Below are 16,567 nucleotides of genomic sequence, written 5' to 3' on the forward strand. Positions count from 1 at the left end.
TTTTTCGATTTGGTTTATTGTAAAATATAACCTACTATATATAAATAAATAAATTAGTTAATATTAAAGAGTTCAGGGGGATATCACGAAGGGTAGTAACGTTTCAGGAGCGCGTTTTCCCGTTTCAGTTTCTCGTACATGTTGTACAGGTCGTGGCCTTCCAGGGAGTCCCTTCGATCGTCCCATCCCACCGGGATATGGCTAGGGCCATGGTCGTGTTCACCTGTAACAGAATATTGAAATGATAATAATCTTCTCGAAAAAATCGCATCTGTCATTCGTTTATTTATTCTGTTTGTGTTTCATTAGGAAGCTCAAAAAAGATTGGTAATCGGTCAACAAAACACCAAATTTTTATTTTAACGAATTAATTGTGTCGTCTTTCCAGATCAATGTGCTTATGTCAAATAAATGTCACGTTTATGGACCCGGTCGACATTCGGTAAACCTCGGCAGTTTCCGCTTAATTTTGCGACGTTGTACCACTGTCTTGTTTATATCAGATATAAGGCTATATATTGTATTGTTCTCCGTTTATCGTTATTTTATATCTACTGTTATATTATCCGAGTTATAACAAGTTTGAAATTACATTATTGAAAGTTTTATAAAAGAATCTTGATATTACCTTTAATATATCATAGAAGATGACATTTGTACCAACATAGTTGTAACAATAAAATTAGAACTACACTTTAAAGGGATATTTTGGATTAATTCTTGAATCCAATAAATTATATTATTGAAATATGCATATAATTCACAAGAACTGGCAACGTGGCAAAATAAAATGTCTTTGCTGTCCGATCTGCGTGAGGTTTTGTTAAGGTCGATTCACTGTAAGTCTTCCCCAATATAGTCAGCAAAAGCAAACGGGCATGTCTCTCGTATAGCACCTTAATGACATATGTTAATCTAACTAAATGACAGATGCCGTTCAAATATTGCATCTGCGTGGATGACAGTTGTGCCAACTTAACGAATAAAATAAATCTGACCAATTTCCAGAACTTTTTTGACAGAATGTTCTGTAGTTTAATATTAATACATATTCGGTTCGAAATAATATTTACACCTACCTTCAACGTAGACATGTAGTGGAGAATCGTGGCCCTTTTTATGGGCGAAGAAAGCTCCGGCTTTCAGAGCCGCTGCTCCTACATGGAATATCACCAGCAGCAGCAACAAACCCACAGTTTTCAACGAGAACAACAAGAGGAAACCTATAAAAAGATGCTTGGTTGTGTTTAGCGGCCATCATCGATGACATGCCATCAAAAAATTACCTAGTTTGGTCATGATGACTCCACCGCCGAACATCAGGAACGGTAGCAGTTCCTTGACTTTCTTGGCGACGCCTATACACCGTCCTGCAATCAACCGATACCAAGTTTTGTGTGTTGTAATACGTATGTTTCAGGACGTACCGATGAATCCTTGGGACTTCCCGCCTTTCTCTTCGGTTCCCAGCCCGTTCCACATGTGCACCAGCCGCTTGCCGACGTATTCTATAGGAGTCATGTCCTTGAGCTCCATCAAGTCGATCACGGTATCCTGTCCGGTCTCCAGCGTCGTGTTTACCGTACTATCGACCGTGGCATTGCTTGAGGATGTCGTGGTTGGTTGACTGAGTGTCGTGGAGATCAGCAGAAGGGACGCGGTAAATAGGAGGTAACGCTGCATCATCTTGGTAACATTATCAGTTGAAGAATTAACCTGCAAGAGTCAGTAGTTTTAATTGAGTCGGCAGATGACGATACACGTCTTATTTCCAGACATTTGTTGAGCAAGATTTGATAAAAAGATTCTGATGCCACAACATCTTTTACAAATCATGGACATGTATTTCCAAAATCGGTGTGCTTATTCACCAAACTCAGTAGCGCGCGAATTTTAGGTTTTTTAATTAAAAAATAATTTAAATTTCCCGCTATTCAAATTGTCAGTTGCGTCCTCTGACGGCAAATTAATGCTAAACAAAAAGAACGACAGCGTTAAAGAGTCCCTGAAATATTCAATGACAGCCTAAGTAGAGGGAACTCTAAATCCGTCAAAGCCGGCTCGGGTTGGCGCCGGTTGATATTTTTCCGGGGCCCGAACATTCTCGTCTTATTAATATTAAACTTTGCACGTGCGGCTGGAAAAACAATGGAACGTCCCGGACCCGCCCGATATCATAAATAATGGCGTTGATATTAAATTTGCATGCTCCGCAATTACGTCACGACTAATTCACCGCAAGACGGGCCGCCGCCTAAATAGCAGGACGACGAAATAATAACACCTGTTAAAGCTTCCCGTCCGCGTATTTACGACTTTATTAATTGAACTTTTGCCGTCGGCTGAATTAATGTTCTGGTTCTTCTGCCAGTGCGACGTATACGTGTTTCGATTGTTCCAGTTGGTTTTTAGTGGGACGCGGACGGCGGCTATTGTTATTCTATGCTGATTCGTTTATAACGTACTGTTTTCGGGGAAAAATAGAAATTTTGGTCAGAATTAGCCGACCAGTCGAACTTTGTACCGCCCAATGGTCGATGAATGCCGCGTTATATAGTTTTCTTCTCATTTTATTCTAGTTAAAATGAGACACAATATTGACCGAGTTCAAAGTTGTCTATCAAAGTCGTCCGGTTGTCAGACGTGACGGTTAACAATGTTTATCGCTACGTAATCAACGAAGAAATGCACGAAGTTATCCAAGATTTCGTTGTGAAACATGAAATAAGGTCACTAAAACACAGCAATGCGGAAATAATACAACTACTGGACAATACACAGCATATCAGAAGATTGAAGCAAATTAAACCACACGAACTTTTATAGTGTATAAGAAATTACTCGTAACTATAGCTTAAGTGGTCTACTTTTCATAGTAGTAACTTGATTTGTAAACTAAGAGTGTACTAAGCATATCTAATGTAAGATGTAACATAAAATGACTTCAAGTTAATGAAAATTGCAGATATTATAAAGAATTCACTACTAAATCGAGTGGTAGGTATATTGATTTCAGAACCACCTTTGGTTTCTGAGATATACAATGAAATCTATATTTTCAAAAACTCTTTCCGGTCATATATTATAAAGGTTATAAGCTATAGCAGAATTTAATACGATTTTTCTTTTCTTTCACAAAAAAAACACCCCAAAGATTCTGGAAACCAAGTGGGCTTTTTAATTAAATTATATGGTTAATCACAACATGATTTGTTTTTAATTTAGTATCACCATAAAGTTAAAGTCCCATTAAAACAAGTACATGCATAAAACAGTTTCTAGATTTATTTTAATGAATGCTGGTAAAGCCGTGATCAATCTTGTTGGACTTTTTGTCGAATAAAAACAACTTTGAACAAATTTAGGATGTTTCAGATTATAAGTTTACAAGAATCTATGTACACGGAGACCCAAACCTTATAAGGTTAATCACAACATGATTTATTTTTAATTTAGTATCACCATAAAGTTAGAAGTTCAATTAAAACAAACACATGCATAAAACAGTTTCTAGATTTATTTTAATGAATGCTGGAAAAGCTGTGATCAATTTTTTTGGACTTTTTGTCGAATAAAAGCAACTTTGAACAAACTTAGGATGTTTCAGATTATAAGTTTACAAGAATCTATGTACACGGAGACCCAAACCTTGGCAAATTTGATAAATTGATCAAAATATCGTTAACGGAAGCGCGACAAACTTACGACTATCTCAGTTTCACTGTTCCAAACACGGAATCTAACAACACTATGTTTCTCTTGTGATGATCGACGGTGAGCCTGCTCGAGAACCAAACTGTGGCGGCATCAGCGGACGACTGACGCTTCTTCACCTGCCTTTTAACATACGCTTTCGAGGATGACCTCGAAATTTTCGTAGTTATACGTCTTTTTTTATATTAGCCCGACGCATTTTTCGTTAATATCTTATGTTAATAGAGAAAGTACTTCTCCCGTCTTCCGTCGGTCTGCGTTTGGTGTGTTTTGCATAACTGCTGTCAGAAATGTTGAAGCGCGCTAAGGTCCTCTGATGGGCCGATCGACGAGAGATTAATAGTTTTTTTTCTTCGGTTAAAATTGTTTTTAGTTCGGTCTAGTTTGGTGATGTGAACTAGATAGTTAATGAAGGTCACAGCAGGAGAGTTTGGAATCTATTAAACCCTCGATCGTTTTTCATTCTTGTTAACACATCGCTAAAAATCTGAACATTTCTTATTATTGGCTTCATTTTACAACCTATACGGTCTCGAATGTTTGCAGTTTTATTTCGCGAATAGCTTTTCCAAGTACAGTAGGTGGCCAAACTATTAAGAACAGGACTTGTATTTATATGATGTATAGTGTATCATATTTGTTTGAATAAATTATGTTGTTTTAAAGGGTTATTTGATCCTAAATAGATACTGGTATCATTATTATTGTTTTGTAAAGTGGCAACACAGTATATGTGCGTCATTTATCGATTGTGTGACGTTTGTTTTCATTCAGTCATTGTCCGTTAAAATGTGCTCTTTGCACTATTGTTGTTGTATTGTCTAGACACTATAATTTCATAATTTCTAACTGACTTTTGTATCTAAAACAATCAATTCGTTTTGTCTACGAATTTACATTTTATTAATGGCTCGACGCGATAACTCAAACTTTCAAGTTTTCAAGATGGGTAAGGCTTTGGACACGTCTCTCAGAAAATGTATAGAGATAGAAACGTTATTACTGCACTACTACTAAAAGACAGCATAAAAAAGACTCCGATGGGCTAGACAACATTAAATATGACTGTTGTAGACTGGAGTCGAGTAAGTATAAATTTTTTGAATAATACAACTAGTCAATAATTATTTTTTAGTATTTAGACGATGCCTTGGTGAACAATTCCACGCCGATTGCCTCCTGGAGATGGTTAAATATCGGGTTAGAGTCATGGTGTGGTCTGTTATCTCAGCTAAAGGCATTAAACGCCTATATATAACAAGACCAATACAAGCGAATACTAGAAACTGACAACAAAAAAACATTTTTATGCATAATTTGCTACCGTGTTACAAAGCCATAAGTATCACTGCATATTTAGCGGAAAAAAAAAACTGTTTTGCCTTGGCCAGAGAATTCACCAGACATCAATCCCATAGAAAACCCGACTAGAAGACCCCCAACTAATATTTTGTTACAGAAATCCAATTAAACAAGAAAATTAAATGCCGGCTTGGTGGCACAGTGGTAAAAGCGACAGGATCCTCCTACTGTTGCGATAGCCGCGGGTTGGAATCCTGCTGGGGTATGATCGTAAATTTATTTTTGTGATTGTTTAATATTTGTGATTGTCCTAAGCAAGAGTGTAAAATCCGACAAGAAAAATGATGGCAGTCACGCTAGTAACCAAGCTGGGTAAGACCGGATGTCTGCTGGGATGATTTCTAAAGTTGGTCACTCGTCAGTCGGTAGGCTTAGTTAGGCCCACGTTAAACTGTAGGTCTAGTACAGATAAATCCCTAGTTATATATATATATATATATATATATATATATATATATATATATATATATACATATATATAAGAAAACTAAATATAAAGAGAAACTCCAAGAACTTAAAAGTTTTAGTAATATTTTCAGCAACATATCGCAGATTTTTCGAGAATTGTAGAAATAAATTGCGGACAAATTAGACAAAACTCCCCATAACTGAACATATATTTATATAATTATTCCTTACAATAGTTTCAGTGATTTATATTGTGTTCTTAAATCATCTCCGGAAAAAAAACTGTTTATTGTTGAGCAAATATTTCTGTCATTATTTTCTAGAACCCTTAGAATTTACAAGCAATTGGTGTAGTACCCTATCTAACAGCTAGTTTCGCTTGGGTACCTACATTATCTTTGAGATATTTTTGTTTAATTTCGACTGCATAATTTCGATGACGTCTCTTGTTATAATTACTAAATCAGTTTCGTTAGTTGGATTTCTACAAAAATTAACCAACAAAGCCATGGGACGTCATATATTTATGCATATACAATAAATAATATTAGGATAAACTAACTGTAATGTGTTTTTTTTTTCTTAAAACCAACATTGAATGTTAAAGAACCAATAAACCGGTTATTTTTATTTCTAATACATTTTACGACAAAACTTAAAAGTGGTTGACGTTCCATCAATCATATATATACTGTATAATAGAGAAATAACCTAAAAAAATGCGAAAATTATCGATAAAAACGCATAACCTATTAATTAGCTCGGTCTGAAACGAATAAAACAACTTTCACGCTGAAAAAAACATATATATAGCCAGAAAAAAATCAAATTGATGAGTGGGTCGTAGTATATCTACCAGATCTAACAAATCTCAATGATATAAATACCGAAAATGGGTTAAGATTTCATTAATTGGACATAAAACTGTAAAATTAATATTCGTATATAAATAAAGATTTCATCTCTTATCAAAGTAGGTGTCTAGTAAGTTATTCGATCTGTATTTCTGTTTGTCGTCTCGGCTATATGTCCACATAAAAAAATGTTTATCTTAACGTACGAAACTTTATTTCGTTGGTTTGTACTGGGTTCAGAATCTATTGAAAATCAACAGTGACGATATCTAAAGTCCATTCAAAGTTATTTTGTGTTTTTGTGTACAATGTTGCCGCATAAACTTTAAGTTTTAGTTCAGTTGGGCTTTGGTATACAACAAAATTATAATCTAAATAAATTAATTGAACAAAAATATTGTTATCAAATATAATTTTTTTAACATTACAGTAAATATAAAAACTACAGTTAATTATACAGCCACAATAGTATATAGGTTAGAGTTATAACCCTTTATCGCTATTGCTTTCAAGAATTTTGCATACGTCTGACAACCGGACGACTTTGACAGGCCCATTCGTTTCCGCGGTCGAACTAATCAGACAGCTTTGTGTCTTTTTTTATACAACAATACATTTTATACGGCAATACTATTAGACCGCAGACTTCTTCAGTGATGTCTTAGTAATAAACTGAGAATATAAAGTCACTCAAAATCAATTTAAATTTCACCGTTTACACAATTTTGCTTGTATCTTTCATTCAACTAATTTCTCATTATTAACATATATGGACAATAGTTCTATCGATTCTCAATCTTATGGAAATCGTTCAACACTCTTCGGCCAATGATTATTTCCATAGCAATATCGCAAGTATCTCGACCGTCCTTGATTTCTTTCAACATTTCATCGACTTTTTCAATGGAAAAGCACTGGATTTATTCCCAGATATACAAACAACAAGATATCTCAGCGGAATCCAAAGACAAACACCAATCCGATCATTAATTTGGGTTAATTAACGTAATTGATAATAGCTAGTTGCGAATGCGTAACAATTAGAGACCTTCGTAATGATTTTTTGCCGTCAACGCTCTCCACGACGCCGAGAGGAATTCGAACTGCGTCTCTTTTTTGCCGGGGTACACTCAATCCTCGACGATTTGGTAAATGGAAATGGGGTTAAGAGACCCCCGAGTCCTCTTCGCAGCAGCTACGACACCCGGTGCTCGTCCTAATATCCGAGGACTACGTAAGTTTGTTTTTTACTCTTCCGGTTTTCTGCGGAGGGTGTTTTTTTCCGGGGGAGGGCACGGATTAAGGTTACTTTTCTTTGTTATCTGGGCTAGTTAAGGTATGATGTTATTTGATTTTATCATTATGGACATGACATGTTGAAAAAATGTGTAAATTTTAACGAATTTTGCCTTTCTCTACGTATTTCTTAAGAGTTTAACAGTTTTGAAATACTATATTTTATACTTAATATAAAGAATTGAGCTGAATAGATTCAAAGTCAAGCAACTGTACTGGTTAGTCGGCACATACTCTCAACTTGAGTTAAAATCAAAGAGATTGGTTTATCGGTCAATCATAAAGCCAATTTGGATCTATGGAGTGTAAATATGGGGTTGTATTAAAACATCAAATCAACTAGTAAACCAACGCACCCAAAACAAAATTCTACGATTAATCGCCAATGCTCATCGTTACGTAGCCAACGAAGACCTCGACGATGACCTCGAAATCAAAGGCATATACGAAGTGATCCGAGATATCGCCTTAACACACGAAAGAAGGTTGCTAATTCACAGCAAAGGATTGAAGTTTGCCAAACCAAACCAAACCACACGAACTTTTTTAGCGTACAAGAGTATTCTTAACGTTAGATTAAGTAGCTTAATTTTACAACAGACAATAGTAAATTAAAATTGTACTAAGCATATCTAATATAAGTTCTAATTAATAAAAAGAAATACAATAGATGACAAGAACTAGAGCTTTTCTTTTTTATATTCGTTCTATTAACTTAAAATTAGTAAGAATTGACATTTTGAAGTGGGATGATAAGATACAAATAAAAAATAAACGAAATGGAACAAAAAATGATTCAAATTTCTGTGGTACATAAATAAAACATTATTGTTAATCCATTCCTTTATTAGCTCTGTTAATTCGATAAAAATTTTTGGTTGAAACAAAAAAAACGTGAAAGTTCCGTACAAGAGAAAAAAAAAGCGTACTTGATGTTAACACCATCAAATTACTAATATAGAAATAAACCGAAATATGATAATCGATTCCGATCTCGGCTGATTTTAATTAGAATCCAAGATCTTATCATCGACATCGTCATGTCATACGTGGACTCGTTAAATTGCGTTCGAGAAGACGGAATCCATTAGTCTTTTTTTTCTCTGCGGACTGGCGCGTCCGCCCGTCGGTAAATTAGAGCATCATTCACGGCCCAATTAATTCATTAAGGAGACCGGGGGGGACCCGCCGAAAGTTTTCTGCGTGCGTGTCTCCCTCTTCCCCCGACCGGCCGTGGCCTGCGGTGGGTAAAAGTGATTTTTTTGGACGCAGCTTCGGCCAAATATCGAAAAAATCGGGTGTGCGTCGAAAAAAAAAACTAAAACCGGGCGACTAATGGTATTAAGTTGGAGCCTCGGGGGGCCGAATAAATGAGAATAATTTGATATGGACCGAGGAGATCTAATAAAGTTAACGTGCGTGTAAAAAAAAATAACTTGGGACCCAGTTTCTTCGAATTACAATTTTCTTTTTTAATATATCTTGTTAATTTCTTTGATTTGTCTACTGGTGCCACGCCGGAGAGAAAGAAATGTTATGGGATTCTGATATTATATATAAATCCGATTTCTGTTTAATGGCGGTTTAATGAGTGATATAGAACAAAATGGTATAAGAGGGAAGAAATAACATTATAGATGTCCATTCAAGTTTGTTTGTATATACATCATCAATATTTTTAATACATTGCCTGTCGCAATTTGTAAATTCGTTTCAGAATCAGACAATATTTTCCTTCTCATTCTATTCTAGTTAAAAAGAGACACAATGCTGTCAGATTAGTCACGAATCGTAAACGATAGAGCCTGTCAAAGTCGTGCGGTTGTTAGACGTATGCAAAATTCTTGAAAGCAACAGTGATAAGATGTTATAACTCTAACCTATATACTATTGTGGTTGTATAATTAATTGTAGTTTTTAGATGTACTATAATGTCGAAATAAATAATATTTTATAACATTTTTATTCAATTATTTTATTTAGATGAGAATTTTGTTGTATATCAAAGCCCGACTGAACTAAAACTCAGAGTTGATGCGACAACATTGCAACGTTTTGACGTCACAAACTTAGATGCTGTATGTATATAATATATAACTTGATTGAAGTAAAATACTGAGGAATATTTTATTGAAATTAATTTTTTCCATGGATCTTCGTTGAAAGTTCACGATAATATTTGTCATTCTTCTCACAGCAACAATAAATAAATAAATGAATCAAAATACACATTCAATGATGCAGATTCATTAAAGAAGTTGTGGAGTTCATATACCGTTCTGAATATGATGATACATTTCTGAAACAGCGCTCAAAAGTAAGAAATATCAAGTATATGACCAAAAAATTGGCGAAACTCCAAATTATTCAAATATCTTATTATATAATATACATTTTTTCTATTAAAAATCAAAACACCTTTAACGAAAATTTAATCTCTCCAATAATAAAACGCAGTCAACTTCTTAAACTACTAATCCTATTTGGTTCTTCTTCTTGGCAGAAGTAATTAGATCAAAATAAAGTCAATTTAATCACTACAGACAGATCAGAATAGATCTATCGAAAAGAAAAATATAAGAAAAGAAAGAAATGTGAATAAGATTTTTTATTCAGATGTAAGCAATTGATTTTGTCCTGTTTAATTTCATTCCTCATTCAAGACGTAATCACCAGCAATGCTCATGTTATCTATTGTAAAACTCACAAAAATATAGTACTAAAATATTAGCACAATACAATATGTAAAATCAAAAACCGAAGATCAAAGAGATAGCGTACTAAACCACAAGAACTTGTATAGTGTGAACTTGAACAGTGTTACTCTTAACTAAGGTATTATTATTTATTGATACAAGCACAATAGAGCAATAGAAATAAAGTAACTTGTAAATTAAGATTGTACTAAGCATATCTAATGTTAATAAAACCAGATACATTTATTGTAATTAAAAATAAATAAGCGATCCTTCTATGGTGTGCAATAAACAATTATTTTTAATATTTCTCTATTAGTTTCCACTAATGAATCATTAATTACTGTTAAATAGTTTCAAACAGATGATGAATACTATTAATTAGCTATCAATGTGAACTCAATTTTCTTAAATTCTTCTAATTTCTAGACCGTTAATGTCGTGAAAGTTTGCACGTAAAATGTTTTACACTAACATTTCCATCGTAACCAATGATTCGCTATTATCTATCTGAGTCATGCTATGGGTGCTTTCGCTAGAAAGTAAGAAAACTGTTAAAGTGAGTTAATATAACACATCAATAAATGATGGGATTTTAATTAAATTAACACGTATTTTTTTGTTTATTTGGAAGAACAACTTGAACTTTCGGTGTCGCTTTTTTTCGATATGGTTGTTCTATATTGAATGTATAGTTTAAAACGCCCTTTCCCTTCCACTGATACTCCCCTCCCCCAGTGTTATCCCCTTCCTGTTTCTTTATTAAGATCGTTAATGGAATCGTATATATGTAGTAATTGATGAGTTTGAAATGTAGTGAACATAACTACGTCAGATCCTCGAACGGAAAGAGTAATTTCGTTAATATACTGAGAGAATAGTCTGATTCGGTGATAGGACAGACTGGATACGATAAAATATCGTTCTGACAAGCCCTTTTCTTCTATTTATAGACGGTTATTTACCTAATTTCGATTATCCGTCACACTCCAGTCCACTATTAACACATTTTTTCCGATATTTAATTCAGGCGACGCTACAATTACGATTCAGCACTGCTAGCGTACCACTTTGAACAACCGTTACCGTACCGTATCTGCGGATTTCTCGGTTTCTTCGTTCTTGACCAGAGCCCGCGGAAGAAAGTTTACCTCGAACGAAAGTATACGGCGATGGGTACGCGATTCGCCGACACAGATTGGACATTCTGTTATCTCCGAGATGATATTCGACCGCTTGTTCTCTACGCTCCATATACCGGGGCGTTATTATCGCGTGTCTCTTTAAATCGTTCCTGTTTGTGGAGATAATTGTACCGGGTGGAGCTATAGAACTATTCTGTGACGTAGATTATATATAGGATGGGTCTTAAATGAAAATATCTGACAATTTTCATTATCAATATAATGTATAATAACTATATTTAAAACCTCAATATATAGGTATTCGGTAAAAAATTTTCAAGATACGTAACGTAAACTGAAACCCATTCATAAAAAAATACTTTCCATTGTATACCTTAAAAACCAAAGAGTATATAACACCATTATTCTACTATATTAATATATCTAATAATCCTAAGGAAGATGAGAAATAGAAAGGAAGATGAAGAGACAAATACAAAATAACAATATAAGAGTAGAAACTAATAAAAACAAACGTAATACCAACACTAACTTCACATTAACAACAAAAAGAAGATGCAGTAAATTTAACAGAGGACTGATGAAACACTAGTACTGAAAATAAACTCAATATACCAATAAAACAATAGAAGAAATGATTGATGATGATAAAAAGTTCAATATTTGGAGGAAAGAAACTGGAAAAATTCAGAATAAGCACATGAAGTGTAAAAGCGATGTCAGAAGCTAGGATACTCGAACAAATAGTTGCCTAACTGGTGATATATAAAATAAAAACAGTGTTTCGATAGTATAGTAATGCATCAATAAAACAAGACCTTAGAGAGACACTATGACCAGTTCACAAAAGAATCTAGAACCCTTTTAGAAGCAGTTATATTCCTTCATTCCAAGCTATTTAATGGTTTACTGTTTTTTTTTTATCACATAAAATCATTACAGTGTTATTTACTTCTTTTACATCATTTCAATATGTGCAATATTCTTAGGTGTAGCACAAACCTTTTATAAGGTTTGGCATGAAGGCATTGTTCATAAATTACAGAAAATGTTACCAAAAGAACAAACCGAACTACTAAAATCGTACATTACAGCCAGAATGTTTAGAGTTAAACAAGAAGAGGCTTACTCTACAATAAAATAAGGTAAAGCAGGTGCACTACAAGGAAGTGTACTGGGGCCAATGCTTTATCTACTCTACACTTGTGATATACCACAAATGGAGAATATTACGATGGCTACATTTGCTGATGATACTGCGATTATAGCTGTCGGAGATAATAGTGAAGAAGCGAAAAGATACGAAAGTTACAACAGGCAAGTGACAATATAAATAATTGGACACAAGCTTGGCAAATAAAAAATAACGAAAGTAAATCTGTGAATGTGCAGTTCACTTACAATCACACCGTACAACCACCAGTAACATTAAATAGTACTATCATTCCATATAGCAACAACGCTAAATATCTCTGAATGAATCTTGATGCAAAACTTCGATGGAAGGAATATATAAAGAAGAAAACACAGGAATTGGAATTGAAATATAGTAAAATGTATTGGCCAATTGGAAGAAAATCACAATTGTCAATGTTCTGCAAAGAGTAATATAAACAAAATGTAAATTTTTTAAGTCCTGAGAAGTATTGTGGGCGCACCCAAATATTACAGGATTAACTACCTACATCGAGACCTTCATATAGCCACAGTCAGTCAAGAAATCAAGAAAATTGCAAGGGGGCATGAGAAAAGACTATATTCTCATGAGAATATTGAAATATTGCAACGTTTGGATACCACCAAAGCAGGACACAGACTCAAAAGAATCAAACCGTCTGACCTTGTATAGTGTTGTGTAGTGAGGCGCATATAATAAAAAATACAGCAATGGCATGTTAAATATTATTTCACCAGAGACTGAGATAAGGCTGGTGGGTCCTCCTAGTTATATACCTATTTTTAAGTTATCATAAAGACAAATTGTAAGTTAGTTGGAAAGGACTAGTAACAATGTAATAATTAAATAATAATAAAAAATATTTAAGTATTATAATAGGTGTGTCATATATTTTTCATCATTCAAATATCAGTTTTGTATTGTTAAACAGCGAAAACCACCAAAAATTAAAAAAACATAACTTTTGATGGCACAGTCTCTACTAGATCGACAATAATGCGAAAAAAAGCTCTATTTGGCGAAATTAAACAATAACAAGCAACTTTGGACGTACCGTCGAGAATCAGAGGCGCAAGTCTCGTGCTGGCGGACGCCGTCGACGCTCTCGCGAGCCAGTGTGCCGTCGCGACGCCATCCGACGCCAACCCAGCGCCCGTCAGCAGCGGATCGTCGTTTTTTCCCACCTGGAGTAACTCCGATACGATACAAGTTCGAAACCGTGTAGTGTGCCGCGACCGATACCCGCACTTGTTTCGGGTGGTTTCCCGTTCGCATCCAGTCGTTCCCGAGCGCGACGTCCCGCCTATCCCGGTACCAGGAAATGGGAATCGGACGTGGTGAAGTGGTGTTGTAGTGATCCCCTCCTCAGCCGGATAGAACCGAGGGAGAATGTGGACTATCACGGAGGGCGTGCTGATGAGACTCGTGGTGTTGTCGATGCTGACGTCCATAGGTAAGAATCTCCGGTCCCAATGCCCTTAATTGCCCGTCCATTATGCCATCTCCCCCTCCTCCTTCCACCCTCCTCCGCCCGCATAGCCGAGGACCGTCTAAATTGATCCCGTAGGGGACGTAATCTGCCGGATATTCTCTCCAAGAAGTCAAATATGCTCGTTGTGCCAGCGGTTTCGTAATGGAGCGGAGTTGCATTCACCGAACGGTGCATTGTTAATGGATCTTTGCCGGGCCGAATCGGTCCGAGTTCGTCATAGAGTTGTTCTCCGGAGATCTTATCGCGAGCTGGCAGACGAAGGAAGTTCATTGTTGTATGCTTCAAGATGCAAATAGGAGAAGTGTGCCATGACTGACGTGATCGATAAATTGTTTTGTGCTATTATGGCCTCGGAAACATATAGTGAGATATAATATTGGTGAATGTATAAAAAATGTATTAAAATACTTTAACCACATACATTAAATAATAGAAAAAATGGAGGACATATACCAAGGAACATATTCAAGACTAGCGACCCGCCCCGGCTTCGCACGGGTGCAATGCTGATACTAAATTAAATACACTACAGAAAAAATATAAACGTTGTATATAAAAACATAGCGGCCCGCTCCGACTTTGCACGGGCATAAAATATATATGCCTATGTCACTCAATGAAAACATGATTAAAATCGATCCAGTATTTTTGGTTCATTCATTACTGCCCTTGGCCTGCACGCATTAAATTTGGAGTAAAACAATTCCTCTTCCCCTATACTTACTATGAAGATTTCCTGCTATCTTTGGAATATCTAAATTCATACAATTTTTATTACATTACACATTTTTAAACGCAAATTTTAAATTTGTAATATCTCCGAAAATATTTGTTTAATTTACATGCTGTAAGGAACCATATTGATCTATATTAATTGCACACTGTATTTAAGGTACTTAATTCGATAAGGATTAATGCCGTATTGCTTAAAATAGCTTCGTAAATAAGCCATTTTCTCACGTAAAAAGTAAACAATAAAAATGGTTAATGTGGGTTATCCCTAAAAGATAAACATATACCATCGCGGACTTTTTTGTAGACCTTTTTATGGTGTACAATACTGTAGTACATTAATTTGACCTAACTCGTAGGGTTAGGCAGCGTTTTTGTTAATTGCTAAATAAACCTAAAAAATAGGTTAATTTACGACATCACGTTAGAAACCTCTAAAATTAGCAATGTTGCCTTAGTATATTATGCATGTATTATACATATAAACCTTACTCTTGGATCACTCTATCTATTGAAAAAAACCGCATCAAAATCCGTTGCGTAGTTTTAAAGATTTAAGCGCACATAGGGATATAGGGACAGAAAAGGCGACTTTGTTTTATACTATGTAGTGATAATAGATGAAACAAAATTTTTAACAAAAAAATTGAACCGACTTCAAAAAATAATTAAGCAACTCTTAAAACAAACTTAACCTATGCACTACACGTATTTTACATTTTACTATATATACACAATTTAGCTTAATACCTACCTAAACCTATTTATCTATTTATAATATTATTTTAGCTACTACCAACCAATCCACTACCTAGCCTAGGTGATTGAATACATGTTTTAACTAAACAACAACAAAAAGTTATTGTCCCCGCCGGGAATCGAACCTGTGACATCCGTTTGGGAACTAAACGCTTTTACCATTATATCATAGAAGCAGTTGTTTACAATATTTCTACGAGGTCTTATATACTATAGTTAGTGCTTAAAAGGTTTTTCGAATGGCTTCCGTGCTGAAAGACTCAGTAATAGCATTTTATACAAATATCTGATTATTTTAGGCAAAAAAATATGTGAAAACTTTGTACGTACCTTTGAAATTTGAGTGTTTCCCTCGATTTCCCCCCTTCCCTCCAAGATATCCTAACTTGGTTCCAATGGGACCACTTTGGGGTTGCACTCTTTCGAATAAAAAAATAATTTTGAAAATCGACTTACAATTGACCGAGAAATCGGCTAACATACATTAAAAAATATATACAGCCGAACGTAGAACCTCCTCCTGTTTCGAAGACGGTTATAAAAGGAAGAGAGGGCACAGATGGGGTACAAATTTAAGACTTAGAGGGTATTTCGCCTCCCTTTTTGAGGACAAAGGACTTTTGAGGTTCTGGGGACATAGTATAACATTGCACTACTGGTAATACTGGAGGTTATCATATATCATTTTTTAACAAAACACGAACCGAATGTTGCAAATAATAACTACGTTAATTTGTTAAAATAAAAAAGTTCTAACATTTTATTGTTTGAATTTTGTATCAATTATTTTGACTATTCGCTTTATGGACATAAGTTTGGAAAAATAATTAATTTAATGATTGTAAATACCTTCCTGATATAGGTTTTTAAATTGTAAAAAATAAATTGACTAGCATTCGGTTTGAGACTTGGGTATTGCTAAAAATAGAGAA

The 16,567-nt window shown here is 34.9% G+C and overlaps 2 protein-coding genes across 2 annotated transcripts in view; one reads left to right on the forward strand and one right to left on the reverse strand.

The window, feature by feature from the left end:
- Cpap1-e (cuticular protein analogous to peritrophins 1-E) overlaps positions 1–16,567 on the reverse strand; it is a 290,785-nt gene continuing 274,218 nt past the window's right edge. The window contains exons 5-8 of the mRNA XM_076413025.1: positions 1,428–1,716; positions 1,287–1,370; positions 1,080–1,223; positions 1–223 (exon numbers count right to left, since the gene is read on the reverse strand). Coding sequence (XP_076269140.1) covers positions 84–223; positions 1,080–1,223; positions 1,287–1,370; positions 1,428–1,716 — 657 coding nt within the window. The 3' untranslated portion in view covers positions 1–83. The remainder of the gene's footprint in view (positions 224–1,079; positions 1,224–1,286; positions 1,371–1,427; positions 1,717–16,567) is intronic.
- The window catches only part of LOC143201774 (protein amalgam), a 183,093-nt gene continuing 180,436 nt past the window's right edge, over positions 13,911–16,567 (forward strand). The window contains exon 1 of the mRNA XM_076413027.1: positions 13,911–14,105. Coding sequence (XP_076269142.1) covers positions 14,042–14,105 — 64 coding nt within the window. The 5' untranslated portion in view covers positions 13,911–14,041. The remainder of the gene's footprint in view (positions 14,106–16,567) is intronic.

Source organism: Rhynchophorus ferrugineus, unplaced genomic scaffold (assembly GCF_030347505.1).
Source record: "Rhynchophorus ferrugineus isolate W39M unplaced genomic scaffold, kcgeb_rfMv2 rfM8, whole genome shotgun sequence".
Taxonomy (NCBI): domain Eukaryota; kingdom Metazoa; phylum Arthropoda; class Insecta; order Coleoptera; family Curculionidae; genus Rhynchophorus; species Rhynchophorus ferrugineus.